The following is a 22,207-nucleotide window of genomic DNA, read 5'->3' as shown; positions in this document are numbered from 1 at the left end:
AAGATGAGAAGGTGTTTGAGAAGGCATATGCCAGACATACTTAAGTAGGAAAGTCACACCACATTCTGTCATAATCGTAATGGGATGCAATTATTCACAGTGAGATAATGAGGGCCTTAATAATTATAAAGGAGAGAGAGAGAGAGTTGTCTTATCAAAGCCTTCTATGGAGCACGCACCAGCGTCCTGCTCAGTCAATAATATGTTGTCTCAGTCAAGAAGTTTCTCACCCCATGGGATGATCAAGACAACTTAGAGATGCAGCAATACAATACAGTACATGTCATTTAGCTAACGCTTTTATCCAAAGCAACTTACAATCAAGTTACATTCATACACCGTAGACGCAGCGACAGACAACAATTCAGGGTTAAGCGTCTTGCTCAAGGGCACATCGACTAGGACTAGGGCGCCGATTGAACCGCCAACCCCCTGATTGAAAGACGAACCTGCTAACCACTGACCCACAGTCGCCCCGCATCAGCACTTATAAGCTACAAACGACTGCCTTCACCATCTATGAAGACAATGTGGCCTTCTATACTCTAAATGCACACTCTTCTATTGTTCTCATCAATACTATTTTCTCTCCTCAATTTGACCTCTATCTTGGCTGAAACCCACTTTTACAGATGAAAATACTTTATTACTCGGCAGAACCAATTGGATTCCTCCGAGTGAACCAACTCCAACTCTGATATTGCATCAGCGACAGACAAAAACCTCTGAATAAATAATATATAAATATATTAATGAAAATTCAGTGCAGTGCCATAAAATGATTGATTTAATTAAAATGTTTTATGGGTTAAGTTCAGAGGTTTAATGCATTGATTATCTGATTCTTTGATGTCTGAAAACAGACAGAGAAATGTGTTCGGCCCCAGTCTTACAAAACTACTGCTGACATTGAATGTTGAGAACTAAAAGCAGTGCAAAACCTTGTTGTACTTTAATGTTTTAAGAGAAAATTCCCCAGTCGTCCTACCTTTTCACTCCCAGCGAGGTCGACCAGGTACAACTTCCCACACAGCTTCTGCTCCGTCTCAACGTTTTCTTGTTTGATGTTTATCAGGAAGATGCTGTGACTGCGGGAACTGTGTTCATTCATGTCTGAAGAATAAAGTGAGGAGATGGGAGGAAGACTCTTATTCAGACTCCTTGTATAAAATGACATTTGATTCCTCATTTCCCAGAGACGGACTTGTTAAGAGATGTTCCCTTAGCAACTGATTATACCTTTCTTACCGTTGCACCTTGAAACTGTGTGAAAAAATGAAACGTCTGACAGGAAGTGCAGGAACATAGCAAAGATCAACAGTGTGACTCACTGGTGACAGCTACATGTCGGTTGGCCTTTCCTTCATCTATCACATCCATCACTTCCTCAGGACTTGTGACGAAGCGCTCTGTGCAGCCCTGAGTGAAAGAACAGACATTAACTTGTGCTGTGAAGAACTAAATTAACCATCTATACATACAATACATGCACACAAACACAAAACACACTGTATCCCGCATGAAAAAAACAGTTTATACTGCACAAAGACACGCCAACGTTTACATCTGCAAAAAAACCAACACATAAATCTTCCAAAGGAGACAAAAGTTTGGCATTTCAGAACCCTCGAACTCTAAACCTTGCAGCAGATTATATTTATACTCCATACAAAAATAGATTTGCAGTGGGTTGGAAAGATATTCACAGATTTGTACTTTCTGGATCTATAAATAAATAGATGACACGTTGTTAAAACACAAACTACAGCTCTTTCTAACCATAATATAGTTGACGACGACTACAAAACGAGCCGTCCTCGAGCTAGACACATTAAACAAATGGTCTCTTGTGTGCAGCCGGCTGTGACACAATTGCACAGGGAGCATCTACAGAGTGCAACGCAGAGAGGAAATGATTCAATAACACTGCTGTCATACAGCAACCCAAATGACTTCACACATCAAGCTCATCCTGGCAGCTCTACAACACTCATTTGGGAAACATTTACTAATTAAAATTAGTATATTTCTCATATTGTCCTCATGCCAACATACATCCATACAACAGAAACTACAGGGTCTCTGCATAGTAAAGGGAAATAAATCAAACTGAATCATGTCATCATGACTCACCTTCACATAAGGAACTCTGTATTTGTCTTCATGCACCGCCAGGTTGGTTTTTGTCACTAGGATGTGAGGGAAAGAGGTCATCGTGTTACCCATCGCATAATCTATGTGCGCACTCAAATGTGCATTTGCGTGCGTGTGTTATATATGTGTTTTTACTCTCGGCACAACTATAATCCAACCTCACTATGTTCCCTTTTTGAGTCAGAATTTTCTAATGTGGTGTGTAAAATCAAATGTCTAGCTATCGATGTACTTTTAATGAACCTGAACTATTTTTAGTTTATTTGAGTCACTGAGATTAAGCAGGTGCCTGTCAGTAAAATACTATTTCCTTTGCAAAGCCATTCACTGGCCACATTTGTGCATTCACCTTTTCACATTGGAAAGTTCTGTCTTTTTGATGATGATAACATTTTACAGTATTGTAGAGGGCTTTTGAGTGTCCGTGTTTGTGTGTTTTATCACCCCACCGACACTTTTTCTCTTTGGAAATACTTCCACAGGGTGTTGTTCTCTGTGCCTTGATCCATCGCGCATGTCGTTGACTCTTTTTGTGACTCCCCCGCATACAAATGTGGACTTTCATCATGATTGTCTCTGGCTCGGTAAAATAAAATCTTTAGGATGCTGCCTACAGCTCCTTGTCTTGGCCTCTCCATCATTTTAAAGATGTATCTCAATGATACGACTATGAACTACAATGTTGTGGTGCTTCTGTGAGTATAACTCTTTAATCCAAAAAGCTTTATTGTCTGAAGAAAAAAACGCATGCAGTATAAATATTGTGCTTTTTAATACAAACCGTAAGATGTAAACTCAGTATTGTTCATACAATACAGCTGCTTGGTAAGTACAAAGAGCTCTGAGCTTTACTGCCTTACTTTTAATTGATGTTCAATTCTAGCCTATTTTAAGGACAATATGACCTTAGCTTTACCTTTTAAAATTTTTTGTTTTACCCCCAAAAGACGCAGACCATGTTCAAGTACTTTTATCAGCCCTGAGTTATGTCTGCTGTCTTCCTCTCAAGCTGCATACAGCACCAACACCCTCCATTAATAAGTTAGGACTGTATGTAGCCTCGGGACAAAAGAAGTCCATTACTTGATACAGCATGGTCATATTTTTTCTCAGCTCCTCTCTTATTTCATCATGTTTTTGGCAACAAGACAATAAGAGAACAATAGGATTTTGACACCCTTCATGACAACATTACTGTTTATCCCTATACATCTAGGTGTAGAGTTTGAATTTTCAAGGAAACTGTACAGTATTAACAAAAGTGAGTTGTATTTTCACTGTTTCAAAGCCAAAAAACACACCATCCAGCAGGTCCCGGATTTTATCCATGTAGATCTCAAAGTAGGAGACCTGCAGCAAAACCCAAAAACATAGCATGTGACAAAAAAACATGTGGCGGGAAATCATTGGAATAAAAAGGACAAACAGAAACAAAGTGATCCGGATACAGAAATAATGCAAAAGATGATCACTGTGCAAATATGCAAAATTATGTTGCAGTAATCTGTCATCCTGTGAGGTTTTATCCACTATTTATTGATGCTTGTGATGCAAATGAATACATTACCAGGCATATAATAACTCAAACCAACCTTTATGTGGAATTCTAGGTTCTCATCCATTGCAAATATATGTTCAAAAATGTCCTCTGCGATCCGGGGAATGATTCCCATTCCCTGGGGATCATGAAGGTTCCCCTAGGAGAAGAAAGAGAGTATAAGAACATGCATTGGAGAACTGAAGTGCAGAGCATAGTAAAAGAAAGGAGAGCAGCAAGACTCTTGACTTAAAAGGGAACAGGGTTGTTTTCCAGAGAGAGTAGTAAAGGAGGTTAGTGCCCACGAAAGGCTGGAAAGAGAGATAGTGAGTGATGACAGTGATGGAGGGAGATGTACTGCCAGAGGAGAGCAGATGAGGATATACTCCATAAAGAATGTGTGTGTGTGCATGTGTGTGTGTGTGTGTGTGTGTGTGTGTGTGTGTGTGTGTGGGGGGGGGGGAGGGGTGTCATGTGTGCACCACAGCAAGAGGTCTATCTTTTGAATAATTTAATGATATTGTACCTCCATGGTGTGCGTTTTTCCAGAAGAAGTCTGCCCATAGGCAAAGATAGTCCCATTATATCCACCCAGTACATCTATAATTAATACAAGAAAAACACACAGCATTTTAAAGAAAAAAGAAAACATGAAAATAAAAAAGAAGAAGAAAAGGAAAATCTGACAGAATTTCAACCAGCCAGGTATGAAACCAGTAAGACAGGAAGGCAGAGAAGCACCTGCACAAAGACAGATATATTTGACCTTTGTTATATAGATGGATCAGGCTGTGCCACATAAAGCGTATCGGCACTAAGAGGTACGTGGTATTAAAGCTTGGTTAGTTTCTGTGTAAAAACACATCATACCTGCTGCGTTAAAGTCACCAGGAGACACTCAGTGAAGTACCAATCAAATACAGATATATCTATTTCTCTCTCCACTCATCTGATAGGTCGAGGTTCTAAAGGAGCTCACTGCTATACGTCATATTGCTGACGCAGTGTAATAAAACCCCTACGGTTAAAGTCAAACATGGATTAAAGAAAAACACTTCACCCTGAAAATCCAGCTGCCAAAGGTCAGCTGAGCAAACACTAATCACAAAGGCTCTCAGCTAAAACACAGAGCCCCCCCCCCCGACTTCCCCCTGTCCTGTGCACTTTTCTTCTACTACTGCTCTCAGCTCTGCAACACATCTTCCACTGCCACTGCACGGGTCATAGTGAAACCCAAACAAAGCGTGACACTTTATAGAACAAAGTATAAAGACAGCTGAAAATAAGATCAGAGACCACCAGAAAGGGAACCCCAGAAAAGAACAGAAGAGAAAGCGAGGAAAGACAGCGTGAGTGTGAGAGGAAGATGGTGAGAGGAGGGTCCAAAATGGAGAGACTGACAGCCAGAAAGACCAAACAGGAGAGAAATTGTAAACATTGATGTGTCTGCAAACCAGCTTTCTCTGGCCTTCCTCTGTTACACTTTTCCCCTGACACATTTCAAATCCCATTCCCTCATTTTGCTACATCCCTAACCTCGGATTTTTTCAACCATGCCCTGCGATTCATCTCGCCTTTTTATTCGGTCTTTCCTTGGCCTACTTGGTAATCTCCTCGTCTGTAAGTAATCTCTCCCACCAAATCAATCTCCTTTTTATGCTCCATCTGCAGTCGTTGAATGAAAATACCACACTCGCTTTGAAGCTGGCACAAAACCGAGATCTTAATCGGGGTAGAAAAGAGGTAGACGGAGGGAAGGGTGAAAGAAATAATTCAACTGTGGCTCGGTTTGGTTTGATGTCGGGACTTCTGGATACGCTGGTCCTGCTGTGCTGTGATAAGCATGCCCAGTTGTTAATCTGTGCAAGCCGATGCTCATACCTGTAGGTCGTGTGACCGCATCATGTCATAGAAATTGGTTTTCACACTTCTTGTAAGAAGCTGTTAATACATGCAGCCGGTGAATAGAGCGTAAACTGACAAAGCTAGCATGGGGAACCGAAGGATATATTCATTTTAGGGGTCTTTCAGCTTTTAAGTCACTCACCCCGTTCATGCAACTCACCTTTGACAATCTGCTTGGCGCAGGCGTTGTAGACTTGAATCTGTGTGGTGTTAGTGGGGAACACCTGGTCAAACACAAAGGACTTCCCCTGTGAACAGCAACACACACGCAGTCAGCAACACGACAACACAGACAGTTTAGAGACCGCTTCAGATTATTGCCAACATCTCATCCCCCCCTGTGACTCCCTGTTAAATCTGCCTTGGGGAATTTGTGAAGCAGAGACCACACGGGTGTGTTAGAGAGAGCAAAGGAGTCTTCATACATCATGCTTATCACTAAAACATTATATTGCCACGATAAAAAAGTGCCACATCAATATTTAGTTTATGGACGCTGTGTCCATCTGTGTGTATTTGCCCTGAATAGCAGCGCATATCACATTAAGAGGCCCATCTGTCTTATTTAAGTGGAATGTCTCCTGTTTTTGTTTCCAAATTCATTTGTGTGTATTTTGTGGTATTGAGACTGAGAGATAGCAGATGTTTTAAATGAGTGGAGTGCAGCGTAAAGCGTCGGGCAAAAGAGAGACGGAAAGAGATCACATCTGAGGTGAAGCCATTAGAGGCACCGTTCAAGGGCTTGAGGAGAAAAGTGATGCAGTCGAGTGGAGAAATAGAGTGGAGGAGGAGCGCAGAGGAGTGGAAATGCAGAGTGCAGAAGAAACTGCATGACCTGAAACCGACGATGGTGTGTGAGAAAGAACACAGGAGAACAATAACACACAAAGACAGATTATCATTGTAGCAATGCAGCCTGTTAGTCAAGTCATCCAACCGGCTGGTCACCAGCCATTAAACAGGTCACACAGCCAATGAGATGGGCTAATTGAACCCACACAGACTTGAGTTTCCACTCAACCAAATAATTAACCAGCATGCATCATTCCAGTAAAAAGCCAGTTCACTCAGATATTCAGTCAACCACTCTGTACTAACAACACTCAACCACAACCTGATGATGAATATAGTGACTGAGGGTGGTCTAGTCTACTAAATATAACATGCCTGACTTCTAGTAGGGGCTGTGTATGTGTCCGTGTGGGTGGCTACAGGGATGCATACAGGATGTGTATAGAATTCACAGAAGCAGATAATCGGCACCGCCCACAAACCCTGCAGACATTTCTGTAGAGGAGGCGATCTAACCAGTACACGTTGTTCACTCTCTCTTTGTGTTGCACTGGTTGCATTGTGAACACTGAGCATTAATGGTAGATATTGACTCGTTGCTATATGTTGATGTAACATTTCTATACACGTTTTTTTATTTTTACATGCAAGTCTGTGAACTGAATTTAATTTGTTTATTTTTTTTTAAAGGCACATTTGTAAATATTTGACAGCATGAAGAGAGAGACAAAATGATATGAGAGATCAGGTAATGTCGTGCAGCAAAAGGTTTCCAGCCGAACCAAGACGATCAAAACCTCGTAAACAATGCAAACACCCTGATTTATTTGCTTAATCGTCACGAATGTACATTGCATCAAATTACATAATTTCACTTCTAGTAAGACTTATTAAAGGGGCGCGGGACATAACGCAAGCAGGCTTGGAGTTTATTTTTGTTCTTCACTTATAATAAACCAAATAAATGTGACTCGGCTATGTCTCCGTCACGTTTAAGGCTGCAGACTTCTCAAATGGCAATAAAGATTTCTTAACGTGGATGTACTGTGTATTGGACAGGATTTATATTGGCCACAAACCAACAGTTTTACGATCTATCCTTATTTTTGAGAGGGTTATATAGTGAGTAGAAAGTGGGAGCATCACGTTACATAATCAATTCATTAAATCCATATAAGCTCCATGAGTCCTGCACAATGCTGCTCGTTATATATTTTCATTGGTCTTACTTTGCTCACAAATTTCCATGCAAAAACTTTTCACTGTTATATAATCTAGAATAAAGAAAATTACATTATTCTGCCCTTTACTTAAATGCATACAACTCCGGGGGATGCTTTGTTATTATGTTTGCTCCAGCGGTCTGGGATATAATACATCCATAATCCCCTGCACCTCCAAGTATTAAATATGGGCTCGGACTGAATGCCTCTAAGACTTTTAAATGACACATACAACAACAAGCTTGACAAAAAATCCCAGTGCACACAACTATATCAGTGGCTTGCATAATAAGCTCTCTGTCTGGCATTACATGATGTATTCTTCTGTCATTTTAAATCACAGTTTATTATTATAGTATGTTCCTTTTGCAGTCCACAAGCACATCCACTGGATTTCTAGTCACATAAAATGTTAATGCTTCGGAGGCTTCCTGTTAATTTGTGCACTAGACTTCACCATTGAAGGGGGTAATAATAATGTGTCACAGTAAAGTGTTATTTATACTAGTACAGTGCTTGCAGCCTTCTCAAGAACAGCTCTTACAAACAACTGCCCGCCCAACACTGTGCTTCCTTTGGTCAATGCACTGGCCGTGACATAGTTCCTGCAAGCCCCTAAATAATCAGCAACTTAATTATATACAAAACAAACTTAGTGTGTACTTCTACAAGAAAGCATTGGAGTGCGATACAACAATTAACTGACAGATAAATGTAACTGGTTACATTGCAGATTCAGATTTGATTTGCAAAATATAACAAGTAATATATAATGCATTATTGTTCAATAATCTATTCAGCAATATATTAGAATTGAAAGCTCCACATAAAACAGACACTCAGTAACCGGATCATTTACTACGTTGTGTGATTAACTCCTCTCTTTGACTCTCCACTTAAAAATATTAATTTAAATGCTGGACATTTACTATATGGTATTGTGGCATTAATAGTTTTAACATCTATAGACGTAATCACTTCGCTATTAAATAAGATGTAAACAGAATTCAGGGCATATGTATGATTCAGTCGGTGGAAGTGCTGCCACACACGGCTCTCAACATGGCGACATCTCCACCTGTAGCTATATCATTTCCAGCATTCTGAAAAACAATTGTGTTCTGTGGAGTTTATTTTAACAAATTAACTAACGTTACGACTTTTTTTCCTGCTACCAATGAATCTTTTTTTTAATGTTGTAAGATAACCTCATTTAGTGAGAGATTGACTTTACAATTTTAAATACCTAGGTATTGCTCTATTTGCTTTAGCTGTTTTGCTGTTTAATATTTTCAAATTATACATAACCAAAATTTTAAAAAGAGTATTTCAATACTTCAACCTTTTTCCACACTTTCTCAAGTAAATATTCTGAGAACGAATTATTGAGTTGATATATTGATATTAATATAGCAGGTGAGACATGCTATTTTTTTCTTTCCACTTCTGCTTCTGTTCAACCTTTTTTATAAAGAAAAGTAAAAGAGAAAAGGCAATTAGTGCCACTCCCAAAAGCTGTACCTAAATATCTGGCAGTATTACCTACTGCATCGAGAACATCTCCACAATGACAGTGCAGCGGGGATCGTTTGGAAGAATCCAAGCTTCAATTTAATATATTATTCCTCATCCATTTCTTTAAAAATGAACTGATTAGCTGTTGTTTTCGAGGGCTGTAATCACAACAGCAGGTACAAACAAGATTCTCATCAGAACTGATTAGAGCTGAGTCTGCTTACAATGAATAATGTGTAATGCACCACAGCATGTGCATACAAACCACACCAAACAACAGAGAGGGGGGAGGAATCCTAAATGTGGTCTTCATGGGGTGAAAAAAACAAGTCGGTTATATAAGCTGAATAAAAAACAGCCCTTTGCCAGTCATTTGTTCTTCTGGCTCCACCATTACAACACTAATCTGATCCTGTGCCTCGTGAAAATAATAATAGCATTAATGTAAGCTCTCTATCTGCATATCCATCCCTCGGCCCTGTCGGTTTGAGCACGTATAGGAACCCTTACTTATTTGTTTGATTGTGTAATTTAACGGATGTCTTTTCAATTATTTGCATCCACGCTGACGTCGAAAGCTGGAATAGGAAGCACATTTTTTTGTGTGCATATGTTAGTGTGTGTATCTGTGTGTGTGTGTGTGTTTGTGAACATGTGCACATAATATATACAGTACAATTATGCTTGTACATGCAGACATTGTACATGGCCCTCAGCTTTGTGTGCGATGTCAAACACCCACATGCCTTGTCCAGCCTGCAATTTGCTGCTGTCTGCCGGGAGACACAAGAGGTGGTGGGTTGCAGGCAAAGAGCGAGAAAGAAACCAATACACAGAGAGACAAAGGGAAAATTAAAAAAACACCAGAAACTGTGAGAATTATTGGCAGTGAAAAACATGCCGACGCTGTAGTAGAAACATCTAGAAATAATCGGAATAAACCGAAACGAAAAAAAGATAATATGAATGAAATACAATCGGGATCAAGGCTGACAGAAGGGGAGGAGGCCATCGACTGAAGGCATGAAAATGAGTTAACGAGAGGCAGTGAAAGAAAGGAAGAAGAAAAAAGGGACGAAGGGTTTCAGCAGCAGCTGTTGAATTTAGATAGAGGTCCTCTGGTACACAGAGCGCAATGCCCTCTGGACCACAAAGGCCCCTCTCTAACCAGAGGGCTTGGCACGGATAGACCTCTAATAGACACATACAACGTGCAGTCACAGCAAAATTGTCTACAAACAATGAAATATGTATTAAATATTTATTCATGAGCTGAATAACAAGACAGTTTTCTTGTCAGTGTAGTCAGAACCCCACACACACACACAACACCCCACCCATCACCCCCCTTAATCTTGAATATTTTTTCGTTGGTTGGAATATTGATTTTTACACTATAGTTATTTGAATAACTCTTAGTAAGGAGATTTTTCTTGGATTTAGGTCACTCTGCTGAGTGAATGAAATCCATGCAGCGTGATCATTAGCTCGCTAGCTCTCCTGCTAATGCTAGCCCTCTCTCGCCGCCTTCAGCTGAACACTTCAACAGGCACTCAGCCATCTCACTTTTAACATTACTGTGTTTGGAGGTCAAACTCTTAAGTCTCCAACTGTTTCAAAGTGAGGGACTCATATGCACCAACATGCACGCCTGCCTGGCCAGGCCGGCAAGCAAAACCAAGGACAGGGAGGCTCGAAATACAACACACACACACACACACAGTGGGAAAGTAATTTTATTCTTTGCTAATTACTCCAATATATCTTAACTTAACAAATATTTGCTGGAATATTAAATTGCTTTGATATGTGGGTAAGCATTTAGTTTGTATCCCGTGCCCGGGTGACAGGATTCCCATTACTACTGCCAGTTTCATGCTGTTTCAACGATTGACAGTTGACGGTATTGTGCAAAGAAAAGGCAAGAAAGAATAAGACTGCTACAGTAGATTGCAAACATGGATATAAACAATGCATGTGTTTTGGACAACAGGGATATATTTGATGTGTTTTGGTGAGAAACAGTGAATGTGAACATAATATTTTTCACAAAAAAAACACAGGGCCACATTCAAGTTAAGCTGAGCTCATAATCATCATCATAACGGTTAAACAAATCAGTCGTGGTTATAAGATATGATGCAAACTACACTCTCTTATATTGAGTCAGACTTTGTTGTGGTATTGCCACCATCCACCCCAACCTGAGGTTTTGTTACACTATAATGACCTCAAGCTATTTTCACCGTTGCTTCTGACTGACAACAGTCTTTATTCACACGGCCACAAAAGGTCACTTGTCAGGAAAATGTCAACTTGGCTCATTTCAAGTTGATTGATTGGCCAATGCCTTTGCATATCTGGTGAGGACAGTCTTGAAGGTAGTAACACACACAAGAAAAGGCTAAAGCACAAAACAACTCAGCATATGGGGAATAATTGGTGACTGTCAATACTTGTGGCAAGTGAACAATACTTTCCTATGCAGTCCTCCACATTTTGATCTCATTCACGCTCATACTTCTTGTCACGTTCTTCCTCAGTCTTGTTGCACACCAACGCCTCCCCTCCCCCACTAACTTTAGACATATAACTCAATATTTTAGAAGGCAGAGCTGGATGAGGTAAGAAGATGAAGCATGTGTTCCTCCTCCTCCTACACATTGGGGGGCTGACAGGCAGGCTGTCGACGGCTGTTCACTGTTTTGCTTCATGGCTCCTTTGCAGTGGTTTGGTGATGGCACGTGAGCTCGACGGAGGGTAGAGGAGGAGAAAAGCAGGAGGGGTCCTATTTTTCCTCATCAGACTCTGCGTCTTTGTATCAGTCTACCCCCCCCCCCCCCCCACACACACACACACACACACAAACTCATCAACTCCCCGTCTCTCCTCACACATAAGTGCACATACAAGCAGAGTTCATGCTGCCAATGTCTGCTCCATCCGTCAAGCTAATCAGGCTTCGAGCCCCAGATAACAGCATCATTAGTGATTCTCTCGACAACAGAAAATCCCTTTTAGCTGCAAGTGCTCCAGTCACACAATATTACCAAACATAACTGCATTTTCTAATTCACTCTGCTGACAAGTCTAGGCAGAGTCAACTGGCACACACTGCCTTGAGGGCGAAGTGGTGTCAACTGAATGCCGAGTTGCGATGGTGGTGGTATTATTTTTAAGTTGTCTTGCAGCTATTTGTCGTGATCAAAGCAAATGTATGTTGCTGTTTTGCTTAAGCCTTAGCTTAGGGAACACAACTCTACCATCCACATCACAGTATTAACATTCTAATAATGACATTAACTGCATCAAGTTGTTTATTAACGATCCATACATTGAAGTGGAGCAATTAGTCCCCCATCAAACTCTGCATAATGTATCAGGATGAATGGGAGAAGCAGGAGACAGAGTGGCGAACAGAGGGAGCGGAAGATTGAGCTTTATTCACAGAGTTTCAGACCAGAAAATAGGAGCAACATCAAACTCCCTCGGGACATTGGTGGAGTGAGAGACAGATCATTGGAGCCACATCAACATCCAGTGTGAAAGAATTCAAACTACGACAGATGAACTGAGATGATGGACAGAAAAATACAGAAAAGATAGAGAGAAGACAATAAACGTGCTGATGAATATTCTTTTATTCCACTCTGAAAAGGTCTGGGAAATGACATCCACTCCAGAAGTGCCATCGCAGCTCTACCTGCCAGTCTGTTAAGGCTGAACATTAAGATATTAAGTTATTAAGTTACGCATCTGAAGAGTGTCTGCATCGTATCAGAGACAGTCAAGTACTGAAGGCTGTCTTGTTCATAACCTTGTTAACTTGTATTGGATCAGGTAGTTCCTGATTTAAATGTTGACAGTTGAGTTCGAAATGTTGTTTCTTGACCTTTTGACACAGGAATTGACAAAACAATCTCACCTTCGGGCCCGTGAAATAGCCTTTCATTGAACACAACACTGACATATTCACCTCACCTCTAATTTGATATCACAAACTGGTTAGTTTCTCACAGCTGTTACGGAGCATCATTATCATTAATTGTGAGTCATGTTTTTGTCCACCTAATGAACGCAGGTCTAATATTTACTCTCTTTAAGGCAAACACTGGTTTTGGTCTCCGCCAACATCTGATGGTAATAAGCGTGAAGCCATGTTAAGAAAGAAAGCTCATAACAGAGCCAACAAATCCTCTATACCTCCAAGTGTATTAGTACATGTTCAAATACAATTGTAATTCACAGTACTGTGAGCCACCTGTATAGACTGAATTTAGGCGAGAATTGATAATCCAATGAAATCCTAATGCAGGCAATTTATCACGCAGACATCTCAAGCTCTACGCCAAATTTAACTAGAGTGAATTATCTCGCTAATTAGCTGCTAAATGCTACACTAAACAACTAGTTGCGGACTGTATGTGTCTGTTGTTTAGAGTGTGGACAGATCTCAGAGATAAATGTTTCGCTGAAAACAGCTGCCCACTGCATTTTAAAACAACACCAGTGGTGTGAGTAAACCAAAACAGTAAAGTTGCAGCCGCATTGCTGAAACTAACAAAAAACCACTAATCAAAAGCCAAAAGTAGGCAGACTGATGTAGTTCAGATGAGGGAGGTGTGGACAGGGTGGAGAATGGCAAGAATGGGGTTGATGAAGTAGAGCTATCGCCTGATTGAGAGACAGAGAGGCAGACTGTAAGACATTTACAATACCATGAGAGCTGAACAAATTCCATCTGCAGATGAAGATTATGTAATAAGAAAAGCATTAAAGAAACGGATTCAGTGGTGAGATTATTTTGTGAATGAAACAGTTTTACTTGGACAAAGTTCTTGTACACCAGTTTATGTTTTAAAACATGTAACTTTCGAGAACTCTGGCTAATACTGTTAGACAGAAGAGGCTTTTATAGAAATACATCAAAGCAAGGTATAAAATAAAGTATATATTCGTTTGGTGTCAGCCTTGAAAACCAAATATTATATCATACCCTCTAAAAGGATTCCACAAATTTAAATTGATATTTGACTGGACAATATATCGATATTATATCAATAGCATTATTTTAAGATCATAATATAGTTACATATATTGTATTTTTCAGATAGTTGTTGCCCAGCTCTACCCACTCAGTGCGTTTACATGATGGTATAATTCGAATCTTGCTTTAGTCGGACTATGCTATCTTTTGGGGGATCTGCTAGTATCCCAATATACATGGCAGTGAGTAATTCGAATCATTGGCCGAAAGCATGTCATATCCGATACAATAGGTGGCGCTGTTTTCATTACAACTCGTGGTGATACAGCCATTTCCGCTTGACCTCTTCACCACTACCAACAACAACAACAACTTTCAACATTTCGAGAAAGATGGCGAACAGAGAGCAGAGAAGCTACATCCCTCTACTATTCTTGCATGATGTTAATAGTGACATTATCGTCTCTTTCGACTCTTTCGACTTCCGGGTCACGACATGGGAGGGAGGAGGGCGGCGGGATCTCAAGCATGCGCAAAGACGCAAAGTCCAGTTCCTAATCCAATTCACCGTTACATGCCGCAATAGTCGAATTATCAACCGGATCGGATCGAGTTATCCAGGGGTGTTAATCGGATCGTAGTCGGACCGCACATAGTCGAACAAAGGTGTTTACATGAAACGGATAATTCGATTTCAGTCCGACTAAGCCAGTTATTCGAGTGCGTGTAAACACGGTCACCAGAAGACCTTATAAAAGCAAAGCGCACTGAAAATGATACAGAGTTCAAATCGACCTTAATGAAGAAACTGCAGATACTGAGAAAACAAAAATAATTGAACGAGGGAAAGAGTAAAGGAAAGAGCAAGAAGAGCAGAAAACACTTTTCTGGGATGAAAAAGATGCCTCATCATCGAGGTGACACTTTGACTCTTTCTGTGCTCGTCTCCAATGTCATTTATGATTTGGCCTCCAGCCTCCAACATTATAGATTTATAGAAACCGTACAGCAAATAGAAATGAACCTTGTGATAGAGATAAGTAGATTAACATGAATTGGGATCAGCGACCTCAGCCTGGAGCAAAGAGCTTTGATCACAATCTGAGATATTAGGTGGACTTTTAAAGGGAAGAAACTAGGCTTTGTGGACTTAAAGTCACTCCCTCTATTTCAGCCAGCAGTCACCTGCATTGAGCTCCACCTGCGTATAAGCAAATCCAGTCAAAATGTATTTACACATCCTGACAGCAGCTTTGTCTCTGTCTGCGCTGCCTCGGCACGACACGGAAAAAGCCAAACACATTTAGCATTAAATACGGAGGAAAACTTTTTTTTTCAGGCAGCAAGCTTACCTTAAACTAAAGCATCATGCCCAAGTGCTCTTACAGCACTGCATGTGTGAAATAATCTAATCAACACTTATCAATGCGGGAATAGTCTTTGCTTTCATTTATCACAAGTATAATTTTACCTCATTGTGTTCTTCTTCAGAGCGAAGCCATGATCAGAAAGAAAGCTCTCAAGAAGACCTGGATTCCTCGAGACTATGAAGGTAGATTTGGGTCTTTAATACGCAAACAAACAAAAAAGGTTTTGAGAACAAATTTCTCATTTGTAAGTAGATTATTTGTTAGTTTTGTTGATTAAAACTAGAATTTGTTGCTGCAAATCAAAAACATTTGCTCTCAAAATAAAAACATTTGAAAAAAAAACACAAATGGATGATAATGCTCTGTTTTGTCAAGAGTATTTTAAATGTTTGAGCTAATGTTACATGCTCGCAGAAAGTGGGGCTGCATGTCAACACAGCAGCCCTCCATGTCGTTCTTTAAAAAAAGAAACTCCACGGGACTAACAACATGAAAAAATTGAAGTGCTACATTTAAAATACTTTTGACAAAACAGAGCAATATGATCCAATTTACCTCCATGTCCTCACCGTGACCTCCCGTTAGCGCATGGAGCCAAGAGTAAGTCAAACCCACCAATAGAAACTCCTTGCTCATTCAGCAGCATATGCCCCGCCCACTACGTCCAAACTCAACTCATAGTTTTTAGTTTTTTGGTTGTTTTTTTTCTTTCAGCTTTTCGTTCTTTTAGTTTTTTCGCAGTTTCATTAGCAAAACTAACTATTAATATACTTACAAATGAGAAATTAGCTCTCAAAACCTTTTTTTTGTTTGCGTAATAAAGACACAAATCTACTTTCATACTATACCAGTAATTAAATTAGTATACATACAGTAAACCCAGACAACTGAATATAGGCGAGGAGTTATGCTACAATGAAATGATAATTCAGGCAACTTATAATGGAGACATCTCCACGCTCTGTGCCAAATTGAAATAGAGGTGTTGTGTTGTCCTGGTCCACAGTTCTAATTCAATCTGAAACTAGAACGGGCACTCGGTAGAGCGCATACCTTCGCATATCACAAGATTGGGCATTGAATTATGAACATTTTGGCATTAGTTGCATGTCAATTGGATAGAAATTGACCGTGCTATGGTAAAAAGAAGATGTTGACCTTTCCATGACCTTGACCTTGACCTTTGATCCGATTGATCTCAAAATTGAATCAAATGGTCCCCGGATAATAACCAATCATCCTACCAAATTTCATGCGATTCGAGAAGATTTGGACCTTTTCATGACCTTGTCATGACCTTGACCTTTGTTCCGATTGATCTCAAAATAGAATCAAATGGTCCCCGGATAATAACCAATCATCCTACCAAATTTCATGCGATTCAAGAAGATTTGGACCTTTTCATGACCTTGTCATGACCTTGACCTTTGACCCGATCGATCCCAAAATCTAATCAAATGGTCCCCGGATAATAACCAATCATCCCACCAAATTTGATGCGATTCAAGAAGATTTTGACCTTTTCATGACCTTGACCTTTGACCCGATCGATCCCAAAATCTAATCAAATGGTCCCCGGATAATAACCAACCATCCCACCAAATTTCATGCGATTCGGTTTAAAACTTTTTTTGTTATGCGAATAACACGCATACAAATAAATAAATACACGGCGATCAAAACATAACCTTCCGCATTTTCAATGCGAAGGTAACCAGACCCTCAACACTGTGACTGATCCTCAGAAGCAGCCCAAGGAAGACACAGGCAATAATCCACCAACTATGCCATTGACGACAATGAGCACGGTTTATGACTACATGTGGCAGTGAATGAATTATGATTTAGGATGGAAGATGGGAAAATACGGCACATAAGCACACATTTATATCATCTTGTGTACGCTGGGGAAATTATTAAAGCTAGTAGGACTGGAGAAACAGCTGAATGAAAAATGAAGCAATCCAAGAAATAGTAGGAAGCAATTATTTTAATTTGCTGTAAAAATCAACAACACGGTAAAGAGGATTGTGTTCAGCTACAACTAACGACTGAGCTGTGCATCGAGGTAATTTGAATAGTAAAAGGCCCCCAGAAAAAAAAAGTGAATGGTATTGGGAGTTTGGATAATATGGCATTAACTAGAAACACAGGGAGATAGAAAAGGAAAGTAAAAGAGCAAAATAATCAGAATGTCGTTATTATGAATTTACCTGCCTGGAGCCACAAAGAAAACAGCTGGTACTGCATGCCAGAGAGGCATTTTTAAAGATCTAGAGCGATGCAAAAATTCAAACGATTGCCAGGATTGACCAAGTCTCTGTTTATGTATTGTAGTATAAACATCATTAATTAGATTTACGATTAAAATCAATTTAGGCAAATGTTCTTAAAAGCATGGCTCCCCTGAGAAAGGGGCGAATCGGTGACCAAGGGTAGATGTCAATGTGCTATAGAGTCAGATCGATAAACTAAACTGTGATTAATTGGAGGAAACATAGTCCTGGGCAGGCAAAGTGCAGGGATGGTTCTCTCTTCGGCTTGGGATTTCCTTCTTGATCTACTTTCAGGCTAATACAGCACCAACTGTCCATGGGGCCTTGGCAAGTGCACACACACGTGTGTGAGCATGTGTGCAGCCGGTTACGCTGTACTGCCCACAGACGCCGAGGGCAGACATGACGACCAGGCAATATCCTGGGTAGGGCCGTGGTTAATGAGGACAGGATGCTCCATTAACGTTCCCCGGAGCTACAAGCCTGCTAGTCACAGCCCACTTCCGTCATAAAGGGAGAGAGATGGGCAGGAAACACGCTGACGAACTGGCACACGCTTTTCTAACCCTAGCATGTGTGCACGCTGACTAAAAATAAAGATGAGCTGAAGGAACTGGCAGCTAATTTGCTGTCGAGTGTGGCCACTCACTAAATTGGAGTCCGTATAATGTTAATATTAGGGGAAAGATGAGAAGGGGCAGTTGGCATATTGCATATTGGTCAGTGGCGGCTGGTGACATTTTTTTTTGGGGGGGGCGCAGTTGGGCGGCGCGGTTTAAATAGAAGAAAAGAGGTTTTGAGTAGAATATTGTAACAAAGCTTTATTTCAAGAACACAGCGCTCAACACTGTCCACAACAACGAAACAAACGAAACATTGGATTCAGAAAGAGATGCATCACATTGTACATTGGCCCCACTACTTGTAAAGAAATTTAGCCCGCCTCTCTTTCAAGTTGGCAAACAAACAAAAAAAATGCCCGTGCCAAACCATATACACTGCTTTTAAAGTCCAACAGCATTGCTATCATTGCCAAATGTATTGTAATATCTACAAAGTAACAACATATATTTAGTTTGCCAGCATTAAAAGCAGTTTTCCCTCAAGTTATTTCACCTAGGTCCTAAAATGGCCTTGTGTAATTAGATACAGTATATTATCATAAATAAAATGTGTGTACGTGCTGATCTGGAGTCAGTTTGGTAGGATTTGGGTATGAATAAATTATTTCATTTAAAATATGGATTTTTATTTAAAGATATTCATGTAATTTGCATGCAAAATAGGTCTACCGAACCAAGGACAAAAATTCAACCAGCAACACTTCAAAAGTGGCCCGATTCTGCAGGAAAACCGCGGACCTGGCAACACTGCTCTATGGGCTGAGGGAACATACGGGTCTCTGATCTGCCGAATAATCCAATCGCGTGCGCACATTTGTGCGCCCCAAGATTCCCGGTTTCATCCGCCAATGTGAAGCCGGTCATTGCCAAAACGACTGAAATGTTGTATCGATGCCATACACACACGTTAGACCAGCGCCTCGAAAAAGGGGAGGGGCTTCTCTCCGTGATAATGGCGATATATTATATTTTTTCACATTAACTTAAGTGGTTGTTGACAGGGGCTTACGGTCTCCCACACACATTTAGCGCGTCAACACGGTATATTTACTATTTAAATGATTTGGCATATGTTTTTTGACAGGATTTTTTTTTTCTTCTTTTTTTTTCATCTCCAAATTTTAAGAGGGGCGGCGCACTAGCGCCCCCTATGGACGAGCCGCCACTGATATTGGTATGGGTTGTGGCTAGATTAGGCACTTGCAGTTCAAAGTAGTACATGTTAGGCAGCCATAAATGTCACGAATTCCCCACCTTCCTAGTTAAATTCATCCTGCTTACATGTTTAATTAACTCTCCTGTCATTCCCTTCACCTGGTTCTCACGCACTTCTCACCTGCAGCCCATCCCCTCATTAGTCCCTCACTATTTAGTAGTGTTGTTACGAGATGTGCCGACGCTTCGAAGCGTGTGTCGAGTCATGGAGGGGGCGTTTCCTCGAAGCGCGTATAGAGGCTTGCTTCATTTAGGGGAGGAGCCAAAAATGATGACGTCCGAAGCCTCGCTGCCCGGCTGTACCACGTGACTGCTTCGGGAAGTGGTTCAGATATTGCCGGGAGTTTTGACAGCAATATAAACCTCTCAGGCTCGATTCAACATGTGGGTTGTTGGTTGAGTTTGGAGAGTTTAGAAAGAGAGATAGTTTGGAGAGTGAGGAGAGAAGGAGAGGTGATAAGATGGAACTGTTGAGAAACTGTTATTTCTGAATAAAAATGAATAAAATGTCCCTTGTCCTGTACATCACTGTCCAAGTTACACACGCATATTCAGTCCCCTCTTTCTAGTTACACACACATTCACTGTCCTCTGCCTGCTTAAGCCCATGCCATTTTCCTAAAGTGACATAACATTATTACACAACCTGCCATATCATATGATAGGCTACAACCATTTTGGGAACATTTACACACAGAATACATTCAAAAAATATGTTATCATGCACATATGTGATAATTTATGTACAGAAATGATTTGGTCATACATTTTTGTAATTCATAGTCATTCCCAACAGCCATAACAGACACACAAATTCAATGCATCACATTATGTGGTTCAGATACAGCTGCCTGTGATTATACACTTGGCCAGCAGGTGGTTTCGTGAGCACATGAAGCTTCGAGAAATGAACCCTTTCTCGAACCAATTGGCTGAAGTGGTTCGATGCCTCATGAGGCTTCATCTCACCATCACTAGTAAACAGCCTCCTCCTGCATTCCTGTGTTTGTTGTTCTTTTGGGTTCCAGTACCTGTAACCATTACAGTACAATCTGGCAGAGGACAAGTGGAAGTGAGGGAGCTAAATAGTGAGGGACTAATGAGGGGATGGGCTGCAGGTGAGAAGGGCGTGAGGACCAGGTGAAGGGAATGAGGGACAATCAGGTGAGGATGACAGGAGAGTTAATTAAACATGTAAGCAGGATGAATTTAACTAGGAAGGTGGGGAATTCGTGACAATAAAGTTGTGGTGGTTAGAATACCGATTTTTCTCTTGAAATGCAGCAAAGTGAATCTCAGCGTGTATATGTTTCTTATTTCGGAAATTCTCACATATCTGGACTGGAGTGGAATAACCCTCACCAAAGTCAAAAAGATCCTTTAAAATTCCCATGACTCCGGACTGACAGGCGCTTCCATATTGACGCCATCAAAACCCACTAAACTCAGCCTAACTTAATGAGATGACAGACGATGCTGAGCTTCTCCTCTCACATCTGCCTAAAACCGCTGCTGAGTCATGAGGAAAATGAGCCGCAAAATCCTTATACCAAGAAAAACAACGAGTCAGAGAGGAATACAGTGAAGTGTGTATTAGGAATAGAGAGCGAGAGAGGGAGGTCTGATCCCTGGAGGTCTGATGGTAGCTGTTGTGATGACGGCATTCAACAAGAGAAATGAGTGCATGTCTTGACCCTACACAGCAATCCCATTACACGGCCTAATTGGATAGGGTGTGTGCACTGCATTGATAGAAATAGATTACTAAAGGGTGCAGGGTGCAGATGAGCGGAGCCCTTTGGACCTCCATTTGTGACTGTTTGGTCTGCAGGCAGCCACCGCGAAGAAATATCCTTGAGGAGAAACCATCTCGAGTGGCTCTATAAATAACAAAATATACGAGGTAAAGGTAGATAACTTTACTCTGCGCCCGCCATCCATGCACTGTCAACAGTTTGTCCCAACCGCAGCTGTTTTCCCCACTTGACGCCTCATCAAGAAACGGGCAGGGTAAGAAAAGAGAATTAGCTCCACAAGCCCGACAGGGAACGAGTCGCAGCTCCATCCGAATTCAGACAGACGTCTTAGATTGGCCGCTCATGAATAATCGCTTGATTAAAAAAAATACGACATGCCTATTTTCTGCCACAGTAGCACAACTGATCCTAACGCATTGTTACAAATCTCAGAAAAAGCTTTCAGGGGAAATAAATGCTTTCTTTTGAGGAAGTAGAAACGCCTGGATGCAACGGGTGAGCTTTAGAGCAGAATAAACTCTCTCTCATGTGAACCTTTTGAATAGACTTTTGTTATTCCTCTATTCTTCCTAAAAATGTAAGCAAGGTGTTTTTTGCCGCAGTTAATACAGCAGCCTTTAACACCCAAAAGTTTATATGGGCTTGTAAGCAAGCAAGGGAACAGCTACCAAGGAGAGGTAATCCATAGAATTATAAATGGGGTGCAGAAAATAGAAAATCAATACTTCTTTAATGTGCACATTTCAATTGGACTCATTTCATCACAAAGTTCATCTACCTCGAAATCTATCACAGTCAATGAAAACAAAAGATCAAACGGCTATAGAAGACAATGACAAGGAGGTCAGTGTAA

At 40.7% G+C, this 22,207-nt stretch overlaps 1 protein-coding gene across 1 annotated transcript in view; it reads right to left on the bottom strand.

Moving 5' to 3' along the window:
• The window catches only part of kif5ab (kinesin family member 5A, b), a 60,567-nt gene that overhangs the window by 33,507 nt on the left and 4,853 nt on the right, over positions 1-22,207 (bottom strand). The window contains exons 2-8 of the mRNA XM_056436452.1: positions 5,757-5,844; positions 4,218-4,291; positions 3,747-3,851; positions 3,456-3,504; positions 2,134-2,189; positions 1,332-1,419; positions 989-1,113 (exon numbers count right to left, since the gene is read on the bottom strand). Of these exons, the coding sequence (XP_056292427.1) occupies positions 989-1,113; positions 1,332-1,419; positions 2,134-2,189; positions 3,456-3,504; positions 3,747-3,851; positions 4,218-4,291; positions 5,757-5,844 (585 nt within the window). The remainder of the gene's footprint in view (positions 1-988; positions 1,114-1,331; positions 1,420-2,133; positions 2,190-3,455; positions 3,505-3,746; positions 3,852-4,217; positions 4,292-5,756; positions 5,845-22,207) is intronic.

Source organism: Pseudoliparis swirei, chromosome 18, assembly GCF_029220125.1.
Source record: "Pseudoliparis swirei isolate HS2019 ecotype Mariana Trench chromosome 18, NWPU_hadal_v1, whole genome shotgun sequence".
Classification (NCBI taxonomy): domain Eukaryota; kingdom Metazoa; phylum Chordata; class Actinopteri; order Perciformes; family Liparidae; genus Pseudoliparis; species Pseudoliparis swirei.
Note: the sequence above shows the minus strand (reverse complement) of the source record. Positions and strands in the feature narration are given on the sequence as shown.